The 14,310-nt window shown below is 36.8% G+C and overlaps 1 protein-coding gene across 2 annotated transcripts in view; it reads left to right on the forward strand.

The window, feature by feature from the left end:
• Positions 1-14,310, forward strand: part of TIMM9 (translocase of inner mitochondrial membrane 9) — a 16,233-nt gene continuing 1,923 nt past the window's right edge. Inside the window, exons 1-5 of one of the 2 annotated variants that reach the window (XM_006069746.4) lie at positions 1-157; positions 2,184-2,272; positions 2,396-2,474; positions 12,916-12,979; positions 13,319-13,414. In XM_006069746.4, the coding sequence (XP_006069808.1) occupies positions 12,941-12,979; positions 13,319-13,414 (135 nt within the window). In that variant the 5' untranslated portion in view covers positions 1-157; positions 2,184-2,272; positions 2,396-2,474; positions 12,916-12,940. The remainder of the gene's footprint in view (positions 158-2,183; positions 2,273-2,395; positions 2,475-12,915; positions 12,980-13,318; positions 13,415-14,310) is intronic. The other variant, XM_006069745.4, reaches the window with a different exon arrangement.

A 14,310-nucleotide genomic window follows, 5' to 3' on the forward strand; every position in this document is an offset into this window, starting at 1 on the left:
AAGAGCCATTTGACATCGCCATTCCCACGTGTTCTCTTTCATCCAGCGACTGAGGCGCCCGCCCTGACCCAGACCCTCCGCCCCCACCCCCAGCGAGTCGACTGGCAACGCAGCCCCCCAGCCTTTTATGGTGTCGGATGCGAGAGTCTGTCCTTAAGTATGGTCTCTTTTCTCTGTCCACAGAATCCCGGGTTTCCAGGCGGGGGGCGGCCGGCAACGCTCGGGGAAAGGTGGCAGGGTCTCTGAAGGAGGCCGCCTCTTGTACTTGGGGCTGTTGGGGGCTGTGGATCCGAGCAGCGCGTACCGAGAGCGGGTTTGGGACTTCCCTCGAAACCGTGTCACTGGACGAGAGTCGGAATTCGAGGCTCTAAGCCATCTTCAGATCTGGGGAATCGGGGTCTTGTTTGGGGATAGTGAGTTAGACTGAAAGGCACTCACGCCTTGACCTTGAGCTGACAAGCAGGAGACCCTCCTTTAACTGAAAATTTCTCTCTAGAGAGAATACCAGTGCCAACACACCTTATCTGATCTGATTTTCGAGGATGGATTACTTAAACGTTTCCCTTTACGCATTACTAAAAGATTTTAAAATGTAATCTGATGTAAAAGTTAAATGAAAAATTTTATTTTACAACTCAGCTGTCTATTTTGATAGAAGAAATCCTAGAATTAAAAGACAGTAGGGGCTCAGCGTTAGAGAACCTTGTAAATCTTGATGAGTTTCTATAATTTCAGTTATATTTCCTTTTTTAGGCTTTTAGGTAGTACCTGTTCACAATTTGTTTTATAATTTACGTGAATTAAAACATATAATGACAGTGTCAGAGCTGTAAGAGACTTTGGAGATGATTTATCACCCTTATTTTCTAGGTGAAACTTTAAATGTAAAATAAAAAGTGACCTTTGCCCTCTACTCTCTAAGGTTAATCAGGCACAATTTCCTACACCTGCTGCAAATAATATAAAGTAAAGGGACATGTCGTAGAGTCCTATTTTATATCAATATAGCAAGTTAGTGCAGATTGGTTTAGACATCTGAGCTATCAAATAAAGAACAGACAGCCCTGGACCAAAAAAAATGGCTCACAAGACTGGTTTCTTTCATTTCTTTTTGTTGTTAACATTTTACTTATTTGCTTTCTCTTTCAGACATTTTTTTTTTTTTTGCTGAGCCACTTAAAAGTTGCAGTCATCATGACCTTTAACCCTATTTTCTTCAGTATGTATCTCCTTAAGAACATACTTTTACATAGCCACAATATGATTATCACACCTAAGAAAATAACATATTCAAATTTCTCTGATTATCCCCAGAAGTCTTTATTTTTAACTCAAAAGTGGTTTTTTTTTGATTCATGATCCAAAATTCACAACTCTTTAGTCTTGTATTCTAGAAAAACTCTTTCTACTCCTTTTCCTTGATAACTTTAATTTTTAGAAAAGACCAGTCATCTTATACATTGTCCCACATTGTGGATGTTCCTAATTATTCTCTCATGATCAGAGTCACATCAAACATTTCTGGCAAGAATACCACATATGTGGTACCACACTGGTTAAGGTGGTGATTGACAGATCTCCCAGTGTTAAAGGAAAGTTTTCTTTTTGTGTAACCTGTGAAATGCTTTGATACTACAATGGATATATCCTGTTTGCCAACAACCTACAACCCTGTAGTTTTATTATCCATTCATGAATCCTGCTTAAATCACAGGATTTCCAATTACCAGTACCAGTCATGGTGAACCCAAGATCAATTACAGTGACAGTGGCTAAGGACATCAGAAGAATCACTTATTGTAAACTAAGTTTGAACAAAATTAGAAATTTGACTGCAGACATGTTACAAATCTGCATATAATTCTGAAGACTAGAGGGTATCTCCCCATCACACCCTAGCTTTCTTTTTTTTAATACTCAGAAATTTCAGAGAATTGTTGGTCCTTGTGTGTTCACCTGAACATACATATTACCTGGAAAAATAGGATATTAAGTATTTTTTAATACATAATAACACATATGCTAAAGAACTATAACCTCAGACTGAGAAAACTAATTTCGCTTATTGAAAAGGAAGAGGCTTTTCAAAAAATATGATTTAGCCAGAAGAAATTCAGGTTTAATCAAACACTTAGAGCTTAAAGGAGCCTCAGCAGTCATACTGTAATCCTTTCCTTTTTCAGGTAAGAAATCAGGCCTTACTGGAGACATTCAAGTGAAGATTGGACAACTCCTTTTCCAGAACAGAAAGGAAACTCATGCATCAAGAAAGGTTTGAGCTTGATGACTAACATCTCTTTTTACTCTTAAGTTCCCTGGTTTTATGATATATTTTGACACAAAATTTCTTAGCATTGCTGTAATCATTCTTAAGACCCCTTCCCTCCCTCTCCAGGTTTAAAGCATATAACCAGAGGTATCACCTTGGTTGGATATTTGCCTCTACAATAACAAACATTTGCTTGTAGTAAAAGGTAATTGGGACCAAATAAAAGGGCAGCTATATTGCTTCTACCTCTTCTCACCATCAGGTGGTTTGTGTGGCTGTTGGACTTGATCAGTCAGCATAACTAATGATTAAATAGCTGCAAAATAGAATGCTGGAAGACTTAGGTCAGACCCAAACTAGCAAGTAAATTTGAAAATCATTTATTCACTCAATTATCTCAAATATTTTCTAGGAACAAGTTCCTTCACTTAGGTATACCATAATCTTGATACTGGAAAATATATCATTGAATGATTCTAGAGAAAAGGAGATCATAATGTTAACACAGTGGTCTTTGAGTACTAGAAACATTTATTTTCCAAATTCTCAAGAAACAGATTTTATTACTGTTGAAGTAAGATAAACTATTTCATTTTAAGGAGGATATATACTATTAAGACGGAGAAGGCAATGGCACCCCACTCCAGTACTCCTGCCTGGAAAATCCCATGGATGGAGGAGTCTGGTAGGCTGCAGTCCATGGGGTCGCTGAGTCGGACACGACTCAGCGACTTCACTTTCACTTTTCACTTTCATCCACTGGAGAAGGAAATGGTAACCCACTCCAGTGTTCTTGCCTGGAGAATCCCAAGGATGGGGGAGCCTAGTGGGCTGCCATCTGTGGGGTCACACAGAGTCGGACACGACTGAAGTGACTTAGCAGCAGCAGCAGCATACTATTAAGGACTGTATATTAGAAGACAGTACCCAGAACAAATAATATTTGGGGGTGTTCCTTATCTGTATCTCTTCAAAGACTTCCCAATACAATCATTTGTCACTATGAATTATATATGAAAGGGGAAGTGATGAGGAGTCAGCACAGTGTTACCAGCTTTTGAAACTGACACAACATTTAAAGATTTCATACTTTCTGCCTCTCTGACCTCTGCCTGAGAAAGTCATATATGTGAATTTTAACTGAAGAAATACTGGGATAGTAATAAAAACTGATTTGGGCATTATAATTTGCAAACTTGTAAATTTAAGTTCTCACAAAACAAAGGTTTCATTTAACACCTATCCACCGAAGTCATCTTACCGGTTTTTAGGCTGCTTTTGGAGTAGTAAGCCAAAAGAACTCTAGTTCTGATCATTTGCTAACATTTACCACACAGCACACTGTATCTTATTCTTGGGCAGGGAGTAGAAAGCTTGGCAGCCTCAAACTTGGAGATTATTATAGATTCACATACAGTTTTAAGAAAAAAAAATACCTTGTGCCATTTACCCAGCCTTCCACAATGGTAACATCTTACAAAACTATAGTACAATATCACAGCCAGGATACTGATATTGATACAGTAAAGATGCAGAACATTTCCATTTTAGAAGTCTCACATGTTGCCTTTTTATAGTAACACCTACTTCCCTCCTCCTCCAGCCCCTCCTCAACCCCTGGCAACCACTAATAATTTCCCTATTTCTATAATTTTGTCATTTCAAGAATGTTATATAAATGGAGTCACACAATATATGACCTTCTGGGATTGGCCTTTTTCACTTAGCATAATTCTCTCAGTTTCATCCAGGCTATTGGTGTATCAGTACCTCATTCCTTTTTATCGCTGACGAGTATTCTATGGTATGGGTGTATCAGTTTGTTTAATCATCTACCTGTTGAAGAATATCTGGATTGCTTCCAATTTTTGACTGTTATGAATAAAGTTTCTATAAACATTCATGTGCAGGTTTTTGTGTGACTGTAAGTTTTATACTATTATATTTCTTATAATATTAATATATTATTGTTATTTCTTATAATAATATAATATTATTATTATATTTCTTTCTGAAAAATGTCCAGAAGTGCAATTGCTGGGTCATATGATAGTTGTGTATTAATTCAACCATTGTGATAGGTGTATAATGCTATATATCATTGTGGTTTTGTTTCCCTAACGGCTAACGATGTTGAACATCTTTTAATGTGCCTATTCATCATCTGAATAATCTTTTTGGTGAAATGTCTGTTGCATATTTTCTAATTGGAGTATTTGTGTTTTTACTAGAGTCTGCAGGCTTCTTTATGTTGTCTGGTTATTTATTAGTTATCGGTCAGATATGTAGTTTGCTGTTCATGTGAAGGCTAAGAATTCTTTGCCCTAAAGCCCAAAGATTTTCTCCTATCTTTATAAGTTTTCACAGTTTTATGTTCTATATTTAAGTCCCAAATCTATTTTGAGGTAATTTTTGTATAAAGTGAAAGACTTATTTTGAGGTTAAATTTTTTGCCTATAGATATACAATTATTCCAGCACTATTTGTTGAAAAAGCTGTCTTCACGTAACTGCTTTTGCACCTTTACCAAAAATCATTTGGTCCTATTTGTGTGACTATTTCTGGTTCTCTGTCCTGTTTCGTTGATCTATGTGTCAGCTTTTCCACCAATACCATACAGTATTAATTACTATAGCTATGTAGTTAAGTCTTGAAATCAAGCAAACTGATTCTTCCTACTTATTGTTTTTTTGAATTTAAGTCCATTTGCCTTCCATATAAATTTAAAAATAATCTTGTTCATATTTATAATAAATGTTACTGGGACCATGACAGGAATTGCATTAAGCCTGTATATCAATTTTGGGAAAATTGACATCATTACTATGCTGAGTCTTCCAGGCCATGAACACAATGTGTCTCTCCATTTAAGTCTTTGATTTCTTTCATCAGCATTTTATAGTTTTCAGCATTTTGTAGTTTTCAGCATACAAGTCTTGTAGATGCTTTGTCAGATTTACCCTTAAATCTTTTTTGAGTGATTATAAATGGTATTCTGTTTTTCAGTGTACATTTGTTCACTGAAAGTATATAGAAATACAATTTTTGCACGTTTATCTTGAATCCTGTGATCTTGCTAAACTATTTTGTTTTAGGAGTTTCTTTGTAGATTCTTTGGGGACTTTGGGATTTTCTGTGTCACAATCATGCCATCTGCAAAGAGGGACAGTTTTATTTTCTTCCTTTACAGTCTGTATGTCTTATTCCTTTTCTCGAGTTACTGCACTGGGTAGAACTTCAAGCAGTATGTTGAGAAGGAGTATTAAGGGCAGACATCTGGCTTTGCTCACTATCTTAGGGCAAAGTATTCAGTTTTCCACCATTAACTGTGTGGTATAGGGTGTAGGATTTTTTGTAGGTGTACATTACCAAGTTGAAGAAGTTCCCCTCTTTTCCTAATTTTCAGAGTTTTTATCATGAATGGGTACTGACTTTATCAAAAGTTTTTTCTGCATCAATTTATAAGATCATATGACTTTTATTTTTCCATCTATTAAAATGGTGGATCACATTTACATATTGGTGGATTATATCTGCTATTGTTTTGTTAAGGATTTTTATTTCTATTTTTTATGTCTATTTTATGAAGATACTTTTCTGTAGTTTTCTTGTATGTACCATCTTGTCTAGTTTTAATATTAGGATACTACTAAATTCATGAATAAGTTGTTAGATTTATATATATAAAGTTCTTCATAGTTCTGTTCTTTTGAATCTGCAGGGTTTATATTACCATATCCTGTTTTATTCCTGATAATTTGTGACTTCTTTGTTAGTCTTGCTGGACGTTGGTCTATTACAGTCTTTTCAAAGGACCATCTTTGTTTCATTGATTTTTGTTTGTTGCTTTGTTTTCATTTTCACTGATTTCTGTTCTTTATTATTTTCGTCCTTCTACATACTTTAAGTGGGTTTATTTTGCTCTTTTTTAGGTTCTTGAGGTTAAAAGAAAATAAAAACATAGACTGTTGACTTGAGACAGTTCCCTTTTTTTAATTTACTTATTTGGCTGTGTTGGGTCTTGGGTGCAGTGGCGGACTCAGTAGTCGCAGCGCACTGGCTTAGTTGCCTTGCAGCTTATGGGATCCTAGTTCCCCTACCAGGGATCAAAACCCACATCCCTTGCACTGGGAGGCAAATTCTTAACCACTGGAGCACCAGGGAAGTTGCATGAGACATTTCCTCTTTAATATATGCATTTAGTAATACAGTTTTCCTCTTGGCACTGATTTACCTGTGTCACACAAATTTTAGTATGCTGTATTTTAGTTTAATTAAATTCTTGAGAGTTCCTCTTTGATTCATGGATTATTCAGAAGTGTACTGTTTATTTTCCAATGTTTGGAAATTTTCCAGTTATCTGGTAGTGGTTTCTAGTTTGATTCCATTGTGGTCTAAGAACAGACTATGTATGATTTCAGTTCTTTTAAATTTATTGAGGTTATTTTATGGCTCAGGATATGGTTTATTTTGGTATGTGTTCCATTGGCACTTGATAAAAAAACGTGTATTCTGTGGTATTACGTGAAATGTTCTGTAAATGTAGATCGTATACTATTGGTTAATGGTGTTAAGTTTTTTATAGCCTTGTGGATTTTGTCGAGTTATTTTATCAATTGATGGGAGAGGGTGGTTTAAATCTGCAACTATAGTTGCCTTTTTCTCCTTTCAGTTCTTTCCATATTTTGCAGCTGTGTTGCTTAAGGCACACATATCTAGGAGTACTGTGTCTTCTTGATGGATTGACCTTTAATGTCCTTTTCTGTCTCTGGTAAATTCCTTTGCTCTGAAGTCTTACTTAATCTAGTATTAATATATCCACTATTTCCTTTGGATGAATGTTTGCATGATAAATCTTTTTCCATCCTTTTGTTTTCACTCTGTATCAGGAGTCAGTTTCTTGTAGACAACATATATTTTGTCATTTTGCTAATCCACTCAGCCAATCTGTCTCTTGATTATTTACACCAGTTATATTTAATCTAATTGCTTATTAAGGCTGAAATGTGCTTTTTTTGTTTTGTTTGTTCTAGTTTTTCTTGCCTTACTGTGGATTATTTGAATACGTTTTATATTAATCTAATGTTTTTGAGTGTTATCTCCTTATGTTGTTCTCTTTTAATGGTTGCTCTAGGTATTAAATGAGATATACAAAGCTTATCATAGTCTAATGGTGTCAGCATATTACTCGTTTCAGTGAAGCGTGGAAGCCTTACTTCCCTTTACTTTCCCATTTATTTTGTTGTTCTTCAGTTGCTAAGTCGTGTCTGATCTTTTGTGCCCTGTCCTTCACTATCTCCTGGAGTTTCCTCAAATTCATGTCCATTGAGTTGGTGACGCTGTCTAACCATCTCATCCTCTGCCTCCCCCTTCTCCTTTTGCCTTCAATCTTTCCCAGCCTCAGGGTCCAAATAAGTCAGCTCTTCACATCAGGTGGCTAAAGTATTGGAGCTTTAGTGCTGGCTTCCAATGAATATTTCAGGGTTGATTTCCCTTAGGATTGACTAGCTCGATCTCCTTGCAATCCAAGGGATTCTCAAGAGTCTTCTCCATCACTACAGATCAAAAACATCAGTTCTTCAGTGCTCAGTCTTCTTTATGGTCCAGCCCTCACACCTGTACATGACTACTAGAAAAATCATAGCTTTGACTATACAGACCTTTGTTGGAAAAGTAGTTTTTCTGCTTTTTAATACACTGTCTAGGTTTGTCATAGCTTTCCTTTTTTTTTTTTTTTTTGTAATTTTATTTTTAAACTTTACAATATTGTATTAGTTTTGCCAAACATCGAAATGAATCCGCCACAGGTATACCCGTGCTCCCCATCCTGAACCCTCCTCCCCCCTCCCTCTTCATACCCTCCCTCTGGGTCATCCCAGTGCACCAGCCTCAAGTATTCAGTATCGTGCATCGAACCTGGACTGGCAACTCGTTTCATACATGATAGTATACATGTTTCAATGCCATTCTCCCAAATCTCCCCACCCTCTCCCTCTCCCACAGAGTCCATAAGACTGATCTATACATCTGTGTCTTTTTTGCTGTCTCGTACACAGGGTTATTGTTACCATCTTTCTAAATTCCATATATATGTGTTAGTATACTGTATTGGTGTTTTTCTTTCTGGCTTACTTCACTCTGTATAATAGGCTCCAGTTTCATCCACCTCATTAGAACTGATTCAAATGTATTCTTTTTAATGGCTGAGTAATACTCCATTGTGTATATGTACCACAGCTTTCTCATCCATTCATCTGCTGATGGGCATCTAGGTTGCTTCCATGTCCTGGCTATTATAAACAGTGCTGCGATGAACATTGGGGTACACGTGTCTCTTTCCCTTCTGGTTTCCTCAGTGTGTATGCCCAGCAGTGGGATTGCTGGATCATAAGGCAGTTCTATTTCCAGTTTTTTAAGGACTCTCCACACTGTTCTCCATAGTGGCTGTACTAGTTTGCATCCCCACCAACAGTGTAAGAGGGTTCCCTTTTCTCCACACCCTCTCCAGCATTTATTGCTTGTAGACTTTTGGATCGCAGCCATTCTGACTGGTGTGAAATGGTACCTCATAGTGGTTTTGATTTGCATTTCTCTGATAATGAGTGATGTTGAGCATCTTTTCATGTGTTTGTTAGCCATCTGTATGTCTTCTTTGGAGAAATGTCTATTTAGTTCTTTGGCCCATTTTTTGATTGGGTCATTTATTTTTCTGGAGTTGAGCTGTAGGAGTTGCTTGTATATTTTTGAGATTAGTTGTTTGTCAGTTGCTTCATTTGCTATTATTTTCTCCCATTCTGAAGGCTGCCTTTTCACCTTGTGTCATAGCTTTCCTTACAAGGAGCAAGTGTCTTTTAATTTCATTTAGAACCACATCAGACAGTTTTATAATTTTTGCTTCAATTGTCAGATATAATTTAGGAAACTCAAGAAGGGAAATGTACTGCACTTACTCATTCTTTCTTCCTGTGTTGTTCCTCCCTGATGTTCCAAGTCTCCTTTTATAATTTCGTTTCTGCTTAGAACTTTAATTCTTTTCAGGCAGGTCTACTGGCAATGGATTCTCTTAGTTTTCCTTTGTTTGAGAATGGCTTGATTTCACCTTCATTCCTGAAGGGTATTTTTGCCAGATTCAGGTTTCTGGGTCTCCTGGTGAGAAATCTGCTGTCATCCTAATAGTGTATCCCCTATAGGTAAGATGTCTCTTTTTCTCTTGCAGATTTCAAAATTTTTTGTCCTTAGTTTTTAAATGTTTGGCCATGATGTATCTTGATGTGGATTTTTTTGTATTCACACTTTTTGGAATACAATTTAGTTCTTGAATCTATAAACTTCTTTTGCCAAATCTGGGAGGTTTTCAGCCATTATTTCTTCTAGTACTTTAACAGCCCTGCTCCTCTTTCTCTTCTTCCAGGACTCTAATAAAACAAATGTTAAATCTTTTGGTATAGTCATACAGATCCCTGGTACTCTGTTCATTTTTTTTCATTCTATGCAATATTTTTTGGTTATTCAGATTGGATAATTCTGTTTTCTGTCTTCCTTCACAGATTCTTTCCTCTATTCCCCCATTCTTGTTCTGCTGTTGATTCTGTCTGTTGAGCTTATTTGGGGTTTTTTTCCTTTCATATTTTTCACTTTTTGCTGAGCTTTATATTTTCTTCAATTGTTTTAAACATTCTTATTGTGCATTGAAGAAGTTTTTCTATAACAGCTGTTTTAAAATCTTTGTCAGATAATTCTAGTATCTCTCATCTCAGTGTTGGACTTTTTTTTTTTTTTTTTTTTTTTGAGATCTTAGTTCTTGGTATGAGGTTTTTTCCTTATAACCTGGAGATTTTGCATCTTGTATTTTGAGACTAGATTTGCTTAAACTCTCTCTTATAGCTGGCTGCTCTGACACTGCTTCACTGGGGAGAGGAGGGCATCTCATTACTGCCAGGTGAAGGTAGACGTGCAGGTTCCTCACTCTGTCACTTGAAGGGTGTGTGCGTTTCAGGGGTCTGGGGAATGTTCCTCCTTTCTGCTGGTGAGAGTGGGAGCTGTGGCTCTACTAGGCCGTCATTGGTCTCTCCCTGGCCAAGAGGGACTGGAGCGCCTCACTGCTGCTCCCCAGAGAGCCTCCACTGACACCACAGGAGGGTATGGCCTCATTACCATGGGGCAGCAGGCAGGTCCTGAATCTCAGCTAGGGCTCCTTTGATACCACCCCAGAGGGAAGGGAGAAAGGTGTTTCATCACTGACAACTGAGATGGAAGGCTCCCCATGCTGTTTCCACTGACAGTTAGGGGGAGCAGTCCTTATTAATACCCAGTAAGAATTAAAGCCCCTGTTTCCTAATAACCCCTCTCTGATGCTACTCTGGTGTGGGAGTTGGAGTGTCTTGTTAGAGAGCCTGGTGAGGGTAGACGTCTACCTGGCATATGCTGATTTGGGTAGAGATGAAGACCACAGTTTTTTCTGTGCTGGCCTGGAGTACAGCAGTTATTGTTTAAAAGTTTTCTGTTTTACAGGCTTCCCCGTTCCTAGCCCTTTGGTGGAGAAGATAAGCATGTAAGGTCCAGGGGTTTTAGTTGTACTTAGACAAATAGCAAAAAGCACATCTACTTCATCCTTCTAGAAGCACAAATCCTAAACCTCATTGTATGATATATTAACGGAATCCTCTGTTTCTTTGACTGGTTAGTGATATTTTATAGCAGTCATAAAGTGCACCTTACCTCAGAAGCATGGCTGGTTTCATAACTAGCAAAATACTTGGTACATAAATGTTTAGAGTGATTATCTACCAACATCTACCCACATCTATCTAGCAAAACTGTAACTGTTAAGATCTCAAACTGTAAAAAAAGTTTGAAATTGATATTAGAAAATGATGTAATCATTAGGTTTGGGTTTCTATTGTGTCCCATAGTTGGAGGGTATGGAATCAGTGTTTCATGACTTAAGTGAGCAAAGGGTAATTATAATGGAAGTATCTTACCTGGAACATAACAATGATGATAGTCACAGCAATACCTGAAAAGTTGTGATCTTTAGTTAATTCCTGGTATTTTTCAGGTAATTTATGTAGTTAAAATATATATCTCATTTATAAAGCTGTGAAGTAAAATAGGAATAAAGAGCATTCTTGATAACTTTTTAGGTGTTTATGGAACACTGGGTTGCCTGACTGTTGGGCTAATTTAAAACCGCTACTGCACTGTTTGTAGCAGATACCAAAGAGTTTTTGTAGAAAAGATAGTTTATATTATGTTACTGCTAAACCAAAGATTCTCTAAAATACAGTACAGTTAGACTTTGGAATAAGACTAGGATAGTAAATAGAAGAGAACTGGTGCTTCCCCTTGCATGTGGAAAAGATAACTTTTAAAAATGGCAATAATACTCATGAACATACAGGATAGGGACAAAAGAGGAGGGAAGACTAAATGCAAAAGAGGGAAAGTTTTATACATGGTTGGAAATGCTGGAATGGAATTACCATTGATTGCATTTGTTATTTAAAATGAGAATATTTTTTCACAGTATTAGCTAAGAATGGTCGGAGAAGGCAATGGCACCCCACTCCAGTACTCTTGCCTGGAAAATCCATGGACGGAGGAGCCTGGTAGGCTGCAGTCCATGGGGTCGCTAGGAGTCGGACACGACTGAGTGACTTCACTTTGACTTTTCACTCTCATGCATTGGAGAAGGAAATGGCAACCCACTCCAGTGTTCTTGCCTGGAGAATCCCAGGGACGGGGGAGCCTGGTGGGCTGCCATCTCTGGGGTTGCACAGAGTTAGACATGACTGAAGCAACTTAGCAGCAGCACCTAAGAATGGTATACATATCCAGTTTTATCTTTTTTGTATTGGTTACCAGGAAACTCAAAGCTAAATACATATAAATTCTGTTAGTTTGCAGTATACATAATTAGCATTTGTTTTTTCTTCCTTTACATGTTGTTTCTGTTTTAAACAGCTTTGTTTTATACAAATCTTTTGTATATTTCATCTGTTCTAGAACTAGCCAGGATAGAATAAGTAATGTGACACATTCCTGTGTCAGAATTAACTGATCCTGTGTCCTCCGCTTAGGATATGTGAAAATCCCAGTAATTCAGAAAGGCTCTTTGACTTCCTTATCGTCACTTCTCTGTTGCCCCCAAGTTAGATCACAAGTGTCATATATTCAGAAGTTTCTGGTAGGTCTTAAGTAGATGGTGTTTGTAAAAAGGATCTTTAATACCACAGGTCTAAGTTGTGTTAGCAACCAGTGGAACAGTTAACTTAAGTACTTATAGAGAGATACTAGAGATTTCTTTCCTATAAAACTCTACTATGAATGGGGCTTTAACACATGGCTTTGCAAAGTAACAGAGCAAACTGTCTTAAAATTGGAGATTTAGATATATAGGGATTTTGGGTCTTATAGCTAGCTAACATTAAAAAATTCTAAACTATAAGGTTCTTATTAATGACCTGGGAAATTGGGAGGCATGGCATATAATTATATAATCAGTTAGAAATCTATAAAATTTGAACAGTAATTTCAAGTAGACTTGTTTCAATTCTATTTCATAATCTATTCCTTGTTTTTATTACCTTCAATTAGCCTAAAAACATTTGTATACAGACTGACAAAACTTTTTACTTTTAAATCAGGTGACTAATAACGTACCAAAAGAATATGGCTGCACAAATACCAGAATCTGATCAGATAAAACAGGTAAGGTAATATAATTAAGGAAAAGGGATTTTGCAAAACTTAAAGGCATTAGTGGATACAACCATGTCAGTCAGTGATCTCACAAAATATTTATATTTCATTTCCACAGATGGATGTTAAATGATATGAAGCAAATTTTTCAGATAGTTTGAAAGGTAATCCAGGAAAGGATAAATATTCAACTAGAAAATCTGATTATATTTTGTAGATCATATTATACCTATTGAAGGTAGTAAAAGAACCTTTCAAGTATTACAGGATATTTTGCCTAGATACATCAGTATTTAAAACATTTGTTTTAAAAACCTGTTATTAAAGAACCTTCTGATTTGTTTGTAGTTTAAGGAATTTCTTGGAACCTACAATAAACTTACAGAAACCTGCTTTTTGGACTGTGTTAAAGACTTCACAACAAGAGAAGTAAAACCTGAAGAGGTATGAAAACTGTTGCTCACTAAAAATTCTCTAAGGTCATCATAAACAATATAAATAGGATGCCCCTCAACATTTTCCTTGTTCCAAGTTATTATATGAATTTAGGCTATCTTTTTTTATTGAAGGATAATTGCTTTATAGAATTTTGTTGTTTTCTGTCAAACCTCAACATGAAGCAGCCATAAGTATACATATATCCCCTCCCTTTTGAACCTCCCTCCCATCTCCCACCCCAACCCACCCCTCTAGATTGATACAGAGCCCCTGTTTGAGTTTCCTGAGCCATACAGTAAATTCCTGTTGGCTGTCTATTTTACATATGGTAATGTAAGTTTCCATGTTACTCTTTCCATACATCTCACCCTCTCCTCCCCTCTCCCCATGTCCATAAGTCTATTCTCTATGTCTCTTTCTCCATTGCTGTCCTTTAAATAAATTCTTCAGTACCATTTTTCTAGATTCCATATATATGCATTAGAATATGGTATTTATCTTTTCTTTCTGAGTCACTTCACTCTGTAATAGGTTCTTGGTTCATTCACCTCATCAGAACTGACTTAAATGTGTTCTTTTTTATGGTTGAGTAATATTCCATTGTGTATATGTACCACAGTTTCTTTATCCATTCATCTCTCGATGGACACCTAGGTTGCTTCCATGTTCTAGCTATTGTAAATAGTGTTGCAATGAACAATGGGATACATGTGTCTTTTTCAGTTTTGGTTTCCTCACTGTATATGCCTAGGAGTGGGATTGCTGGGTCATATGCTGGTTTTATTCCTAGTTTTTTAAGGAATCTCCATATGGTCTTCCATAGTGGCTGTATCAATTTACATTCCCACCAACAGTGCAAAAGCGTTCCCTTTTCTCTACACCCTCTCCAGCATTTATTGTTT

This window comes from Bubalus bubalis, chromosome 11 (genome assembly GCF_019923935.1).
Source record: "Bubalus bubalis isolate 160015118507 breed Murrah chromosome 11, NDDB_SH_1, whole genome shotgun sequence".
NCBI lineage: Eukaryota > Metazoa > Chordata > Mammalia > Artiodactyla > Bovidae > Bubalus > Bubalus bubalis.